The sequence below is a fragment of the Sipha flava genome, unplaced genomic scaffold (assembly GCF_003268045.1).
Source record: "Sipha flava isolate LNK unplaced genomic scaffold, YSA_version1 215_pilon_pilon, whole genome shotgun sequence".
NCBI classification, from domain to species: domain Eukaryota; kingdom Metazoa; phylum Arthropoda; class Insecta; order Hemiptera; family Aphididae; genus Sipha; species Sipha flava.
In genome coordinates, this window is record NW_020272834.1 from 628,256 (window position 1) to 642,560 (window position 14,305).

The 14,305-nt window shown below is 33.6% G+C and overlaps 1 protein-coding gene across 6 annotated transcripts in view; it reads right to left on the reverse strand.

The window, feature by feature from the left end:
• Positions 1-14,305, reverse strand: part of LOC112682925 (collagen alpha-1(XVIII) chain-like) — a 420,302-nt gene that overhangs the window by 249,015 nt on the left and 156,982 nt on the right. For 2 of the 6 annotated variants that reach the window (XM_025553705.1, XM_025553704.1), the window contains exon 2: positions 11,826-12,356. The exons of the other annotated variants lie outside the window; for them this stretch is intronic. In XM_025553705.1, coding sequence (XP_025409490.1) covers positions 11,826-12,077 — 252 coding nt within the window. In that variant the 5' untranslated portion in view covers positions 12,078-12,356. The remainder of the gene's footprint in view (positions 1-11,825; positions 12,357-14,305) is intronic. 6 annotated transcript variants of the gene reach the window in all.

A 14,305-nucleotide genomic window follows, 5' to 3' on the forward strand; every position in this document is an offset into this window, starting at 1 on the left:
GTAAGGTTATATCTGTTGCCCTTGTCCTCTCTTTCCGTGCATCTACTACCCGTCGACGTACTGTACGGGATAGATCCTAAACACATACAGATACGTTTTAAAATAAACACTCACTTGTCGTGTTGTCAAACAACACATACTATTATTGACGATGTACCGGTTACGTCAAAACAAAAAATAAAAATACCGACATACCAGTCAACCGGTACCCGATTGTGTTTGATCAAGTGTATTTCGCATACGTGTAAATCTTCGAATCGTTGGCCTACGTGTGGCCACGTTACTATTGTCACAAATAAACAATATAGAGAAGTAAACGATAAGGGTCGCGCAGAACAATTTGACATCACATTACAGATATGCCGCGACGGAATATCGATTTTTCTTTCTCTTTTTTTTTTTTTTTTTTCACAACATAAGAATACACAACAAAGAAAATCAACGCATTGGATTATTGCGGTGTGAAATTATCAAATTAGGTATTCAGAAGCGTTCATGAGCGGTAAAGACAAACATAATAATACGTACTGAGACGATATGATCTTCAATTGAACCGTACAACCTACAACGCTCGTCTCGGTGATGTGTCGACAAATGTCACCTTTGTCGTTTCGGATAGCTTTCGATACGTTCGCACGTAACGCAACATGAAATCTCGTTGAATATTTTTCTCATCAACATTTAGTTATCTCGACCGTGGTCGCGTTATACTACGACTTAGTACGTGTAACAGATGCTCACGGTTGAAAATTTTCGTTTGAAATGTGTTTTACAATTGTCCTTGATAATGACTACTTCTATTATTTTACTCGAGATTCAGATGGGACGAGATGATTGTGTAGTTTTTAATTTTTTTTTTTTTTTTTTATTAGTTTTGTATAGTTTTTTCCCTCTTTAGAACTTTTAATAAACCTTGTCAAAACGACCAAGAATACTTATTTCAATACTTCTAGGCTCGTTATTCTCGAGTATTGTATGTCATAAAGCAGTGAAGGTTGTTTTATATCAGTTGGAAAAATTAAATCATAACTGAGCAGCTATGTGGTTTGTCGTAGACGTCGGTTATAATTCTGCTTAATAATGATATTTGGAAGTGTAGTTAGGAGCAATTTAAAAAAAAAAACAATTTCAAACAAATTTGAAAAAAACAAAATTATAATGTATAACAGTGATGAGCGACTTGAAGTAACTAGGGCCAATTCGTAGAACTTTATAATTTGGCGGGTCAGAGTAAAGAAAGCAACAAAAAACAATGTCATTAAAATTGAAAAATTGTTTTTATTTTATACATTTAATTTTACGACTAAATAATAATACTTATATAATTTTTAAAGTTATAATTATAATATTATTATTTTTAATTATTTACCAGTAGTTCAATACTATATAAGAATATAATATCTACATTTTACGATCAACTTAATAAAATTATATACCGACATACGCTAAAATCATATGAAGTTATTTAAAAACGTAGAATGAGCCGGATAATAAAAAAAAACGTGGAGCCACCGGTTGCCCGTACTTGATACATACGAATTAAACCTTATCTCTCTCTAAAAGAACAATCCTATCGCGACTAAGGAAAAATTTGAATTCTGATGTTGAATTTCCCACATGATCACAATGATGTTCGGCCGTTAAGAAGAAATTCAATAAGACCAAAGTTTACAACTGATAAGACTTTTTATTAGTTCGGAATGATAACATTGTCGTAGTATTAATATTACATGTCAAATTTCGTTAAACAATTTTTAATACGTCAATGGCACAATACGGTGGAAAATTAAAATAATTATAACCAAGAACTTAATGCAATGATATTGGCTTTCAATAATATGATTTTAATATAAGATAGGGCATAGAATTGCATACGGAATCGGTACAATTGCGATTGAACTGCACTCTATTGGTATAACAATGATGGGTAAAACAATATGGGATTAAAATATTCATAAATTATCATATTAAATTCATACTCGCAAAGTAATTTTTTTTCTTGAGAGTGCATGTATGAATAATACTAAAATGATGAAACAAAAAAAAAGTATTTAAAAACACGCGTGTTTGGTTAAGTTTACTCGAGTGTATTTCGGCAAACAACTTCGTTTGTACAACAACTGAAATTTGTTATTATTTCGTTGAGAGCATTCTTTTGAGAGAAAAAAAATCATCATTCTGTTACGGTTAAAAGTGCCACATTAGAGCGCGAACCACTCGTCAATTGAATCATTCATAAATTGTATTCAAACATTTTCGTTAATTTTATTTTTATTGCGATTTTTCGTAAAACTTACAACAAGCTCGTTCTAGTTCATTATGATAATTATGTGGCACCACCATATACGATCAGTGTTTTTGTGTCACAGTCTCACTAGATGTCAACGATCTCTCATCGTAACAGACGACAACACAGTATGACATTTTCCCATGCGCTATTTCATAATATGACATATAATTATAATTAAATTACACGTAAAACGCATCACGTGTGTCACGGTAACCGCGAATATTAACCGTCCGTTTACACAGCGCACACCACTCGTTCTGTATTGAAATCTATAAGTTTCCACGAACCGAAAAGTAAACAGAGAAAACAAGTCTCCAAACAACGTTCGAAATACATCCGATTGTAACCTTTTGTTGGGTTTGCGTACCGAATCATTGTTCACTAACATCGGAATAATTGATTTTCAGTAAGTTTTCGTCTCGATGATATGCGATATCCATACACGATCCGCCAGTTCTTTTTTTATTCGTTCAGAGTAAAACAACAACGACATAGTGGTTTTATTAGACCGTCTTATATTTTGCGTACAATTATGTACTGCCAAATGAGAAATACAGAATCGGGGTGCACAGTGTACGGCGGTTTGCGGTGGATTCATCGCGAAATTAATGAGACCAGACGAAAAAAAATGAACGGCCCTCTCGGTCGAGTAGAGGTTACTCTCACCATTTATAAATGTATGGTGAACAACTTTGGCGACTCGAGTCGAATTTTTCAGGGGCCCATCGAGTATTATTTTTTTTTATCTTTTTTTGTATTCAACATTACGATTCTGATTCAAAACTTTAATGACAAAATGAAAACAAAAATTAATTAGTGTTCAACATATTATTTATATACGAGTACGCCCAGTGAATGTTAAAAAAAATGTAAATTAAAAATATGTATCGTTATATTCTCATTATATAATATTAGTACATATTATCATGCGTATCATTCAGGATACTTTAATGATTTTATTTTGTTATTATAAATTTAGTACTGCGCGTTTGGCTAATCACGTTTTCAAAATCCACGAATATCAGATGATAACAGAACAGTCCAAAAATCTACTGAAACCGCACAAAATAAAACAAGAGAACGATACTCAGCGGGTGTCCTATAATCGTGTCGTATCACTGACCATTATCAGGGTACCCGAAACATGCAGAACGCGACCTGACTAGTGGTCATCGAGATCCCAGCGTCACCCACGAGACCATGAAAACAGTGTACGAGTAAATAGTTTCGAAAACATGATACAGTAAACGGTTTATCAATATAATTTGTTCGTGTGCCGACAACGATCTATTGCGCGCTACCAACTGAGAACCACCATAATACTAATAAACCTAATAAATAAGAATGGGCCTATACCACTTTTTACCGATACCCGATATAATAATCACAAGTAAAAACTAAATTTATTTTTAATATATTACATAAAAAATCAACTTTTTTGGCAAAAACCATGAACCGATATTGAAATTTATCCGATACCAAAAACCGATATAACCGATATTACATAATATTAGAATTACATTATTTTGGTAAGTAAGCAGTTTTATTTTCAAATTAAATTGTTATTCCAATGTCACACTGTAAATCAAAGATATCATAGATAACCGACAATCTTTATCGTTCTTATGCCGCACGGTTTGTTAATTGTTTTTCTTGCCGACCATTCGTGTGAGTGTGTGTTTGTGCTTAATATATTATAGTAATTTCTAATTAAATATAGCTTTCTATACCCATATAATATAAAAAAAAAAAAAAACTTAAATGCTTAATTAGCTAAATCTTTCAATACTTGGTGGTGTCTGTTTCGGTAGGTTATGCTGTACTTTATTACACATTGTTCCCTTATTGTATTATCTTACAATAAATCACTACATTTCAACAACTTTTGAAGTTTGTTGATATTTACCTATATAACATATGAGATTGAATGTATTTTTTTTATATCTCTAGTTATTAATTCTATATAAATATGGAGGCATTTAAAAGATTTTATTGACTTTAAAATAAACCGTTAATATTAATCTGACATTAAATCTTAATAAATATTATATTCCATGACAGTTTCATTAATGGATGTATTCTTAGCGCGTCTAAATTACCGTATTATCAAGATATGACTTTGCCTATGGGTTTCAACTTACATATTGTGAAATATACAGTTATGTATTTAAAAATTAAATTAGTTTTGCGGAAGAGCTGTTTTGCTATTTCTGTTTAAAACTGACTAGACCAATGGGCACCTTTGGTTGCAATCTCCTGGCTTCTATATTCGATATTGGTTATAGAAATAAAAAAATAAATATATTTTCGTATATTTGTTGTTTTGTTAATTAATGAATTAATAAATATAATTAAAATAATTATATATTTATTTTGATACCTTGACATGTGAAATTGGTCAATCCCCTAAAAGTAGCATATCGGTTAGAAGATAAAAGAGGATGTAAAACCGTTGATTTTTTTTTTAGATCTTTTTTGATAGGTTCTATTTTAATTTTAATTAATATTAATCATAAAAACTATTATTATGAAAAAAATGAACTCTAATTTACATCAAATAAAAATAACAGTTAATATAGGAATACCTGGTACATTATTATAAATAATGTTATGATTAAATTTGTTTGTTTTAAATTGTAATCTGACATTTTTCTACACTCTTGTGAATATAATAAAATTATGCTATGGTTGATTTTATATAATAATATTTTAATACAAATTCATTATTTTTGTCTTGATATTTTGATCATGGATATTTTATCCTTTTACCAGGAATTTCTATTGTAGGATACATACAAGACATATACGTTGAAATATTATTAGTAAATGTAAAATAAACAAATAATAATTATACTGTAAATCTCGTAGAGTATAGGGAAAAAAATTATATAGCTAGATTTTAGGATTGGTTAGACAAGTTTCAGATTATTTTTTCATTCCCAAATTTGTCTTCATTGTGAACAGTTTATCGTGAATAGTTTAGTACGGTACCTATATATGTTTTGAAATAAAATTTTTTGAATATTTATAAATAAAATTAATTTTTTTTTAAATCATCGTACACATTGTAAGCATTTTGTTTCTCTATTATTCTCTTATATTATATTTTAAACAAAAATATGATAATATATAAGACTATAAAAAAACTTAATAATGAATTTATTATTATATTAACAATGATTTGTTGTATGTTTGGAAAATATAAATTTACATAAAAATAATTATATAAACATACAACTGACTTAGCAATGAAGATTGTAATTAATTATAAAATTACTATTGCACGCGTTAGGTGTTTAATTTATAAAAACAAGTATAAGGTTCAATTATCTTTTACTGTAAACTAAATATAATTGTTATCAATTTATGTGTTTTATTATTTTTATTATTATTTTTTTTTTTAACAGAAATTTTATTTTTAATTTAAATTACCTATTATTCTTTATATTATGTATATTTGAGTCGTAAATAAAATACATTTTACAAAGTTATTGCTACGTTATCTTAATCTTGACGGCTGGACTTATTTTTATTATTATTATTAAAACATTTAGAAAAAAATAGAAAATACCATCGCGAAATTTTTCCCCCTTTCCCTCCCCAGTAAGTATTCTCTAGTGAAATTTTAACCATAAATATTTTACCTTGGGGTAACATTCCACAGAAAATAATTACTGGGGGTAAAAAAATTTCATTAGGGATAATATATTAGGAAATATTAAGAATTTTTACCGCGTAAAATTTTACTCTCCGATAAAAATTCACTAGAGAAATTTTACTTCTCTGGTTAAAATTGACTAGTGAAATTTTACTCCCCCGGTAAAAATTCACTAGTGAAATTGTACTCCCCCGGTAAAATTTCACGGGGGTAAATAATCCCAGTCACACCGGTATTTACTACACCGCTACACGGGTTCGTATTTGAATGTAATGAGTTTTATCCGCAGGCAAAAAATACGTTTGAGCTTTGAACGTTTTGATGTTTACCCCTGATGTGCCTACAGCGTGTATGCGTAACGTTTTTAGTGCTGAAAATTCCGAAATCCGCACAAACAATATCGTCCGGATTGGTTTTGCGAGCGCGTTTTGTGCAGGTCAACGTTTTCGGAACGGTATGCGCGCGTGCTATTCCGGTACGTTTCGTGATCTCGACGTGCATTGTACTTACAATTGCGGCCGCGATTTGAATATCGGAAGCCGACGGAATTTCAACGGAACGTCAACGCTGTTAACGGGCGCTGACACTCCACGTACGTTTCTTAATAACGATCGTACGTCAACGACGGGATCGTTTTGGACAAATCGGTTTCCCGACCACCTGATAGGTGACTAGAGCGATGATACAAAGATCGTGTGTTCACGCTGTTTTTTTTTTTTTTAGTTTCGACAAACATTTATCCTCTCATTCAACGCGTAGAAAAGATACATGGGGAGGATAGGGGGCGTGGCTGCGCTGAAGTTAAAAACGTCCGACGAGTAAATAAGCTCCTTACTTGGATTCTGGTCGTGATAATCGTAGTCGCGCGACGTGGGTGCCCGTCGGAATTATAACGGTACGATCACTACAGCGGACGCATATTTTAAAATGGGTATGAAAGGAAGGGTAAGCATTTTTAAAACCGTGTACAACACTTTCATGTTTTGATGAAACGGTTTCGTTTTTCAATGATTATCCCATGATGTGATATCAATGATGAAACCCCACTTCCATTTTAATAAAAAAAAAAAAACTACGTAAGCGTTATGCGCTCTGAGAAGACATATTATTATGATATTCAGCTGCGTTTAATTCTTCGTATAAAATTAGATTAACTGTCCAAATTAGGCGCAGCCGACGGAAAAGTTCTTGGTACTACTCGGCAATGTTCGAACCTAAATAATATCTTTGGCGAACGTTTCACTCGTTGCCGTTAATTTTTACTTCGATTTAATCGTGCCCGGCCTAGTGCCATAATATATTTTAAATGTGTTCCGAACACTTAGCACGACGTCACGAATCACGTCCTGAAATTAAGTCCGCTGTAACTAATATCAGTAGTGCAGCAGCCACTACTCCGGGTAAAGTTAAAGTATTGATTTCGAAAGAAAAATAAAATGCTTTATTTATTATTATTGTCATTTATTTATATTTTTTTTTGTAAAAATTAATGTCGTTGTTCCGTTTCAGCTTTTATTTATTTACTCGTTGTACAGTTTCCGTTCCAAGTTGAAAATAATTTTTACCCTCTCTCTCTCTCATTCTCTTCCTATCTGTTGCTCACTCGCTCTCGTCGGTCGCCATTCCAAACCTCAGCGCATCGAGGAAGCTCGTTAGGAAGTCGTTAGAATATTATTGCTCTTCGCAATGATTTCTTCGCCGTCGTTCTTATACAAACCCTCCCTTGCCACTGCCGTCGCATCTATAACCATCTCTTTCGCGACGTTTCTCTTTTGTCTTTACCCCCCGCGCTAACTTAAACCCCGTTAATGCGATATTTTTATCTGCTCTTATCTCTATACATTCGGTTACTTAAACATCAACACATCCATTCGGAACACGTCGCTGTGAATTTTAACCCGCTATACACAAGCTATACACACGCATACATTTAAATATATATCCCGCGCGAACGTCGGTTACAAGAACACGCCGTTACCGTTGTCGATGACGCCGCAACGGAAGCATTCGAAATGAAATATCCGTCGTAAGTCTGTACGTATACACCTTTTACTAATACTTGTTATTGGCTGTTAATCGGCTCACGTCAATATCTATCAAACGTCCAAAAAACAATCAATTAATCATCGACTGCACGCTAAATATTTACACGTTTAGGGGGTGTATTAAATTAACAATTGTGTTGTATAGGCAGGGCGATCAGAATCCTATCCGAAAATGAATATCTCAAACATATAGAATAAAAAACATACGTCACGTCATATGTGACATTATTCACCGTCGTCGTGTGTCCATGTTGTACACGGAACGCATTGGCGCACGGATACGTACTAGGTACAACACAAACGAATGAAACACTTTAGTTATCGTAATAAATTTGAAATCAAATCGATCGACGCTGCGCTTATTGAAATGTTTACACAACATTTACTGTGGTTTTCACTCCGGTTCGACTATGAACTTGTAACAATAACCAGATCGTTATTATCGAAACGTTACATATTTACTCGTTTGTACTATTCCCTCGGCGAGTATGAAGTCCGACGTGACAACACGGAAGAATTGACCCCCAGCGACGTATCAATTTCGTAGAACTTTCTTATTATACGTTTTTCTATACGCTGCATATTTATAAGACTGAGTCGCTGTCACGCGGAATTATTATGGTTCTCTGTAAATATGCATAAGTATACATATAAACGTAATTTCGTTAAAATCCAGCGGTTGAAAAACTAATCAGTAAAGTTTCAAACTCTCTGGAAAATCGTTCGCTTCGCTTGCTAATTTATTTACCACTTTAAACTCGATTCAAAATTGTTTATAAATATATCAAAATTGTATACACAATTTTCAATAACGCAAGTTATAAATTTACACATATAATAATAATAAAAAAATATCAGAAGAACAGAAAAGCTGCATTCAATAATATAGTCAATAATATTTGATAAACAGTTCAACATTTAACAATCGTAAATAAAACTGTTCGCACAACACATATAAACAATTAATACGATTACGATCATTGATAGCTTAAGCAATAATTTTCGCGATCCTTTAGTATCCTTACTAATATATTTTGTGGTATAACAATCCGTATGAAAGATTATTAAATACCGCGGTTGTAGATCTACCAGTCATTCATACATAATAACTGAAACAGGCCCATAGCCAGATCAAATTTTCAGGAGGGGCAAAGCAAATTTTTGGGGGGGCATTATATATAAATGTATTAAATATTAATGCAATTTTTAATTTATTTACATTGACATCTAATTAAATTAACACAATGAATTACAAAATAAATTAACAATGAAACATATTTTACACACGTGTACTGCTGCAGTCGGCGATAAAATGAAAGAATATTTAGGTGTTCTATATTAAAATGTCAATTGATAGGAAAGTATTGAGCTACGATTACGATAATGTTAGCAATCAATTTGCCAACAGTCGTCGTGACACGTCAGTATCGTCGTCATGGCCCGGAATTTCCGAAATAAATACTACTATACGGCTAAAAAAACTTTTTTGATCTATTCTATTACCGATGAAAATGTTATAAGCAATAAAATACGTAACTACCTAAACATCTTTCTAATATTTTTAGGGGGGGAGGCAATGACTGGGTATAGGGGGGGGGGCAACGCCCCCCTCTTGCCCCCCCGTGGCTACGGGCCTGAACTGAAATAAGAATAAAATTTTCCCCACTAGGCAAAATAGAGATAGAAAAAACATAGATATAAAAAATAACAGTTTATACGTAAAATAAAAGAACTATTAATATATATATATATATAGCTATCATGAAGATGAGACAATTTTTTTATTATTGTCGTTATCATTGTTTTATAATTATTTAAAAGTTTGGCAATAGTCTATATTATAAACATAGAACATTTAAGGGGTACGCAATTATAGTGTAACATCCACATAATGATTTCTGAGTGGAAATGCATCCTTTTGCATCTCAAAGATTATGCCCATGTACTTATTTATATGTGTGTGTGTGTATACGTATGGCTTTCGAGAACGTACGTTGTACAAAGAGGAAATTCGTCTTTGAATAAAAAGCATATCACAAATTTAAAATATAAAAAAAAAATCCAGTAGTCATATTCACGTTACTTAGGATTATTATTGGTTTATCGACCAAGCGAGATACAAAATATTTTTTTTAGTAATACGTATTATTAGTTTGAATTTTTGGAAGGTAAATTATTTCCATTTTTTTAATATTTTCAGGAATTCACCATATTTTATATTATTTCCGTGTTTACATCAGTGTAGTAGGTAATAACAAAGTTGGTATTCGATAGGTACCGTTTTTTCGAGAATAAAACGAAAGAATGAAAAATGTCATCAGACAATTATTTTATAACAAATTTTTACTCTGTAGGTTTTCAACGAAACGGTTGATGTTATACATGAGTACTCTGGCTATTGTGCACATGGATAAACAAAACAACTAACGAGTAAAGGTCGTTTATAGCTACACTTACCATTACTCAAATATAACAAAATACATCTCAACATTGAGGACCACGACACTATTATATTTCCGTTACATATACTTTAAGTTGTTCGAATGTTATCTGTCTTTTTATTTAAGAAAATAATTATCTTAAATGTTCTGTTATATTTGGAATAAAATTCGTTTGTTAATTAATATCCAAGTATAATTAAAACAACGACGTGTTAATAATAAATAATAAACAAACATGTCCATTTTAATATATTTACACATTTATATAAATATAGATATTCCTTGTTTTTCGATGAAAACAATTTAAAAAATGAAATTATGTGAAATTTAGCTTTAACTGTTTTCCATATAATGTATTCCCATAGTAAAAGTACTCATATTGTCATATAATTTTAAAGATCAAGTTACCCTTTAGTTGAAGATCACAGGACCATATTATGGAAGTACAAGGATTAAAGTTGGACAGTATTTTCGTGTAATTGAACAAATATACATGCGTATAAATATATTATACATAATCATTCAAACATCTAGTTTTAATTAAAAAACATTTTAAATTCTTAAGTTTATTTTTTTTATGTATACATCGCAGAAAAGTAAAAAGTTAGTTTTTTTAAATAAAGAATTTCATTGTAACGTGCTTGCAACACAAATTAATTTAATCAATCTTAAGACCAAAAATCTATTTATCACACACCCTTGGAGTGTTACCAAAATGTATATTGATAAAAAATAGTTCAGAGAATTTAACCAAAAGAAGTTATTTAATTACTGCTATAAATTGAAACTCATAAAAAATAAATAATAAATTAGTTCAGATTTAAGTGACATCATTTGACATTTTATGTGAAAAATATAACTTTTACCTACTAACGTTTTCACTCGAACTATACTTAACCTAACAACAACTACTTAGCTCTATAAATGTCACTATTGGACATCATTAAGGGGCTTTTTTACTTTTTTTCAAAATATACCGTTAGGAAAAATTCTTAACAGAATATTTATATTGAATTAAAAATGAACCGTAAATTTTTGATTGACTATACACGTAGTGTAAATCAATTAAGCTAATTTGAGGTATCGATGTATCTTATCACATATATCCGTACCTACATTCGAGTGGAAAGTTACTGAAAAATTATAAACGTTGTAATTTCATTTGTATATCGTGGTTAAAGTTTTAAGATCCTGAGTCGTTTACAAAACACATACGTCACATAAAGAATATTATATAAATAACAATAAGAAACATCATCAATAAATATTTAAGTCCTACCAAAAAAAAAACAAAAGAAAAAAATAATCGATCTCGATTCTAAGCTACGTCGTTGAACTCTATCGTATTATTATTTCTTTATTTAATAATATTACTATCGATAATGCATAACCTTTTGGTAGAGATGCAGCGAAGTGGGAAACCAATTTTTCTTGTATTTTCCGTCAGCTCCGCGTCTGAATCCTCCCGCTCCTGCATCTCCCGCAGTTTCTGCTCCGACTGCTAGCGGCCGGCCATCGTCACCGACCGGCCCAGGTTCGTTCCAGCCGACCATGTTGCAGAACATTAGGCCAGACAGCAGGCATGCCACTCCAACCGCGCCACCTGTTATCACTTTCGATTTGGCCGATAGCACGATTGCCATTGCTAGGTCTTTGCGGTTCGGTCTCCGGCCCGGTCGGATTGTGTTAGGTCAGGCAAGGAGTACGAAGGCCGAAGGGCGGGCGCATATCGCGCCGGTAACCACTGCCTGCCGTGCCAAGGGCTTTGGTATAACGTGGTTCGAACAGCACAAGACTCGGGACGCGCGAAGAACAAGGGCAAGGACGAACTCGCGTGCGTATACAGGTGATCTCGGGGGAGATACGTCAAGTGCTCCACAAAACAGAGGTCACGCAGCGTCGTCGGAGTTCACGTGACACAACTACAACGAATCACGACAATATGCATATTATTATTATGATTCTCGCCCACGTCACATTGGTATTCTCGCGTTCGGTTCCTAGTCGTATACGTATGATATTGCACTGTTTACCGATAAACTATATTGATCGAGTGCGTAATGGAAGTATGTGGCTAAAGAGGTCATAACGCACGACGACGATTACTACCCAGTACCGCGCGCGCTTCGGCCAGTGGCGTGGCGACGTGGTTGTAGTTTCGGCACGATCGTCTATTTCAGGACGGGGTCGACGAGGGTTTTACTAGGCCTGGTGGTTTTCGGAACATTGTGGTTTACCGATGCAAAGCACACGTACGGTAGTGTACACGAACAATTCAAAAGCCACGCGAAAACCGCAATCGTACAAATGAAAAAATGTGAAATTTATTAGACAAATAAAAAAAAAACCGATAAAAAGTATACGTTGTGTGCACATTGTACTGCGTTCCAGATACAATTTATTTAACAAGTGTAAGGTTCCGTTGCTTTATGCGATATTCGCTTGGACGGTTGTTAAAAATTTCATCGGGCAGAAAGCACGCTAAAAATGATATTCCTTCCCGAGGTGAATCGGTCACCACACCACTGTTTGAGGTTATCTGCTTGCGGGTGTGCAGTAATGTACGTTTATATTGCGTCGTCGTTATGGTGGAACGCGTACATTGAAATTATTACAAATATATGTATCGCATAGTGTAGGGAGTGATGCGCAACTCAGTGTCCGCCGAACGCGTTAACCGAAAATGAAAGTCTGTAAAATCGAACGAATTTTTTTTTTTTTCATTGACATATTACATTTTACGATGCTGTTCGAGAGATTTCTTATAAAATCAATCCGGTGTTGTAATTTCGGCGGATACAACAACAAATTGTGTACGCTATTATTGTAAAGTTGCGCACCGCTACTGTACATCGGACGGATAGCTGTAAGATTTCTTGCATTTATCGGTCGGTAAATAATTCACCCAGGTCAATACCGGCAACATATCTGGTATAACTGTGCTGGGTATTCGAAATTGTACCTCTATAGTTGTTGTATAGTTACAAGGCGTGTAGTTTAATAGCGGTATTATGGTCAAACGAGACTGTCAACACATAGTTACACTACATCATGCGTAGTATTTTGAAATAAAACAAATCGAAATTATTATTACGAGTAGTTACGCGAATAAACGCCGACGGTACGTTTTCCAATTACCGTTTGGCCGAACGCAGAGAAAACAATACTTTCCCTAAGTCGTGTTTTGAATTTCTCGTCATTTGCGTACTTAAAGTATTAGTTTCTACGTCTCAAGTAAGGGTTTGCATATACCATTTTGATGTATACCAGTAATGACCCGAGAGAGTTTACGCACTATTTTCGCGGGTCTCAACTCAAAGTCGACCCGAAAGAGAGTTTACGATCACCTAGTTTTGTTGCAAGGTTAGCCGTAGCTGAACGAAAAATTTCACTGTGTGTGCACGAGTGCACGTGAGGGAGGGAAGGGTAACCATTTTTAACGGAATACAGAATTGAGATTATGAAAAATAAAAAAAATAAAAAATAAATAACGTATTCGCGATCGATGGAATTGAAAACTTTTTGAACTCAGATACGACCTTGCAATTGTGTGACATGTTTAGACGATGTGATGCGTCGTGAGTCGGACAAGACGTTGAAAATATGAGTCGAACGAGCGTGTTTCACGCGTAAAACGTTTTGTGAACAAACGAATCGCGGGCAACATTTTGTTCGGAATAACCGAAACGATGATTAGCCCCGTGAGCTGCGGTCCTGAAGTGCAGTGGTCCACTAAACGTCGTTAAACCCTCGGTTCCGCCGTATACCCGGGAGACGGTGCGAAAACGTTTCGAACCTCGCGCTCGCGAACTGCACACACCTGTAGCACGATTTTAACCGATTTTTACTAACCGATCTCAAGTGCGTCTCG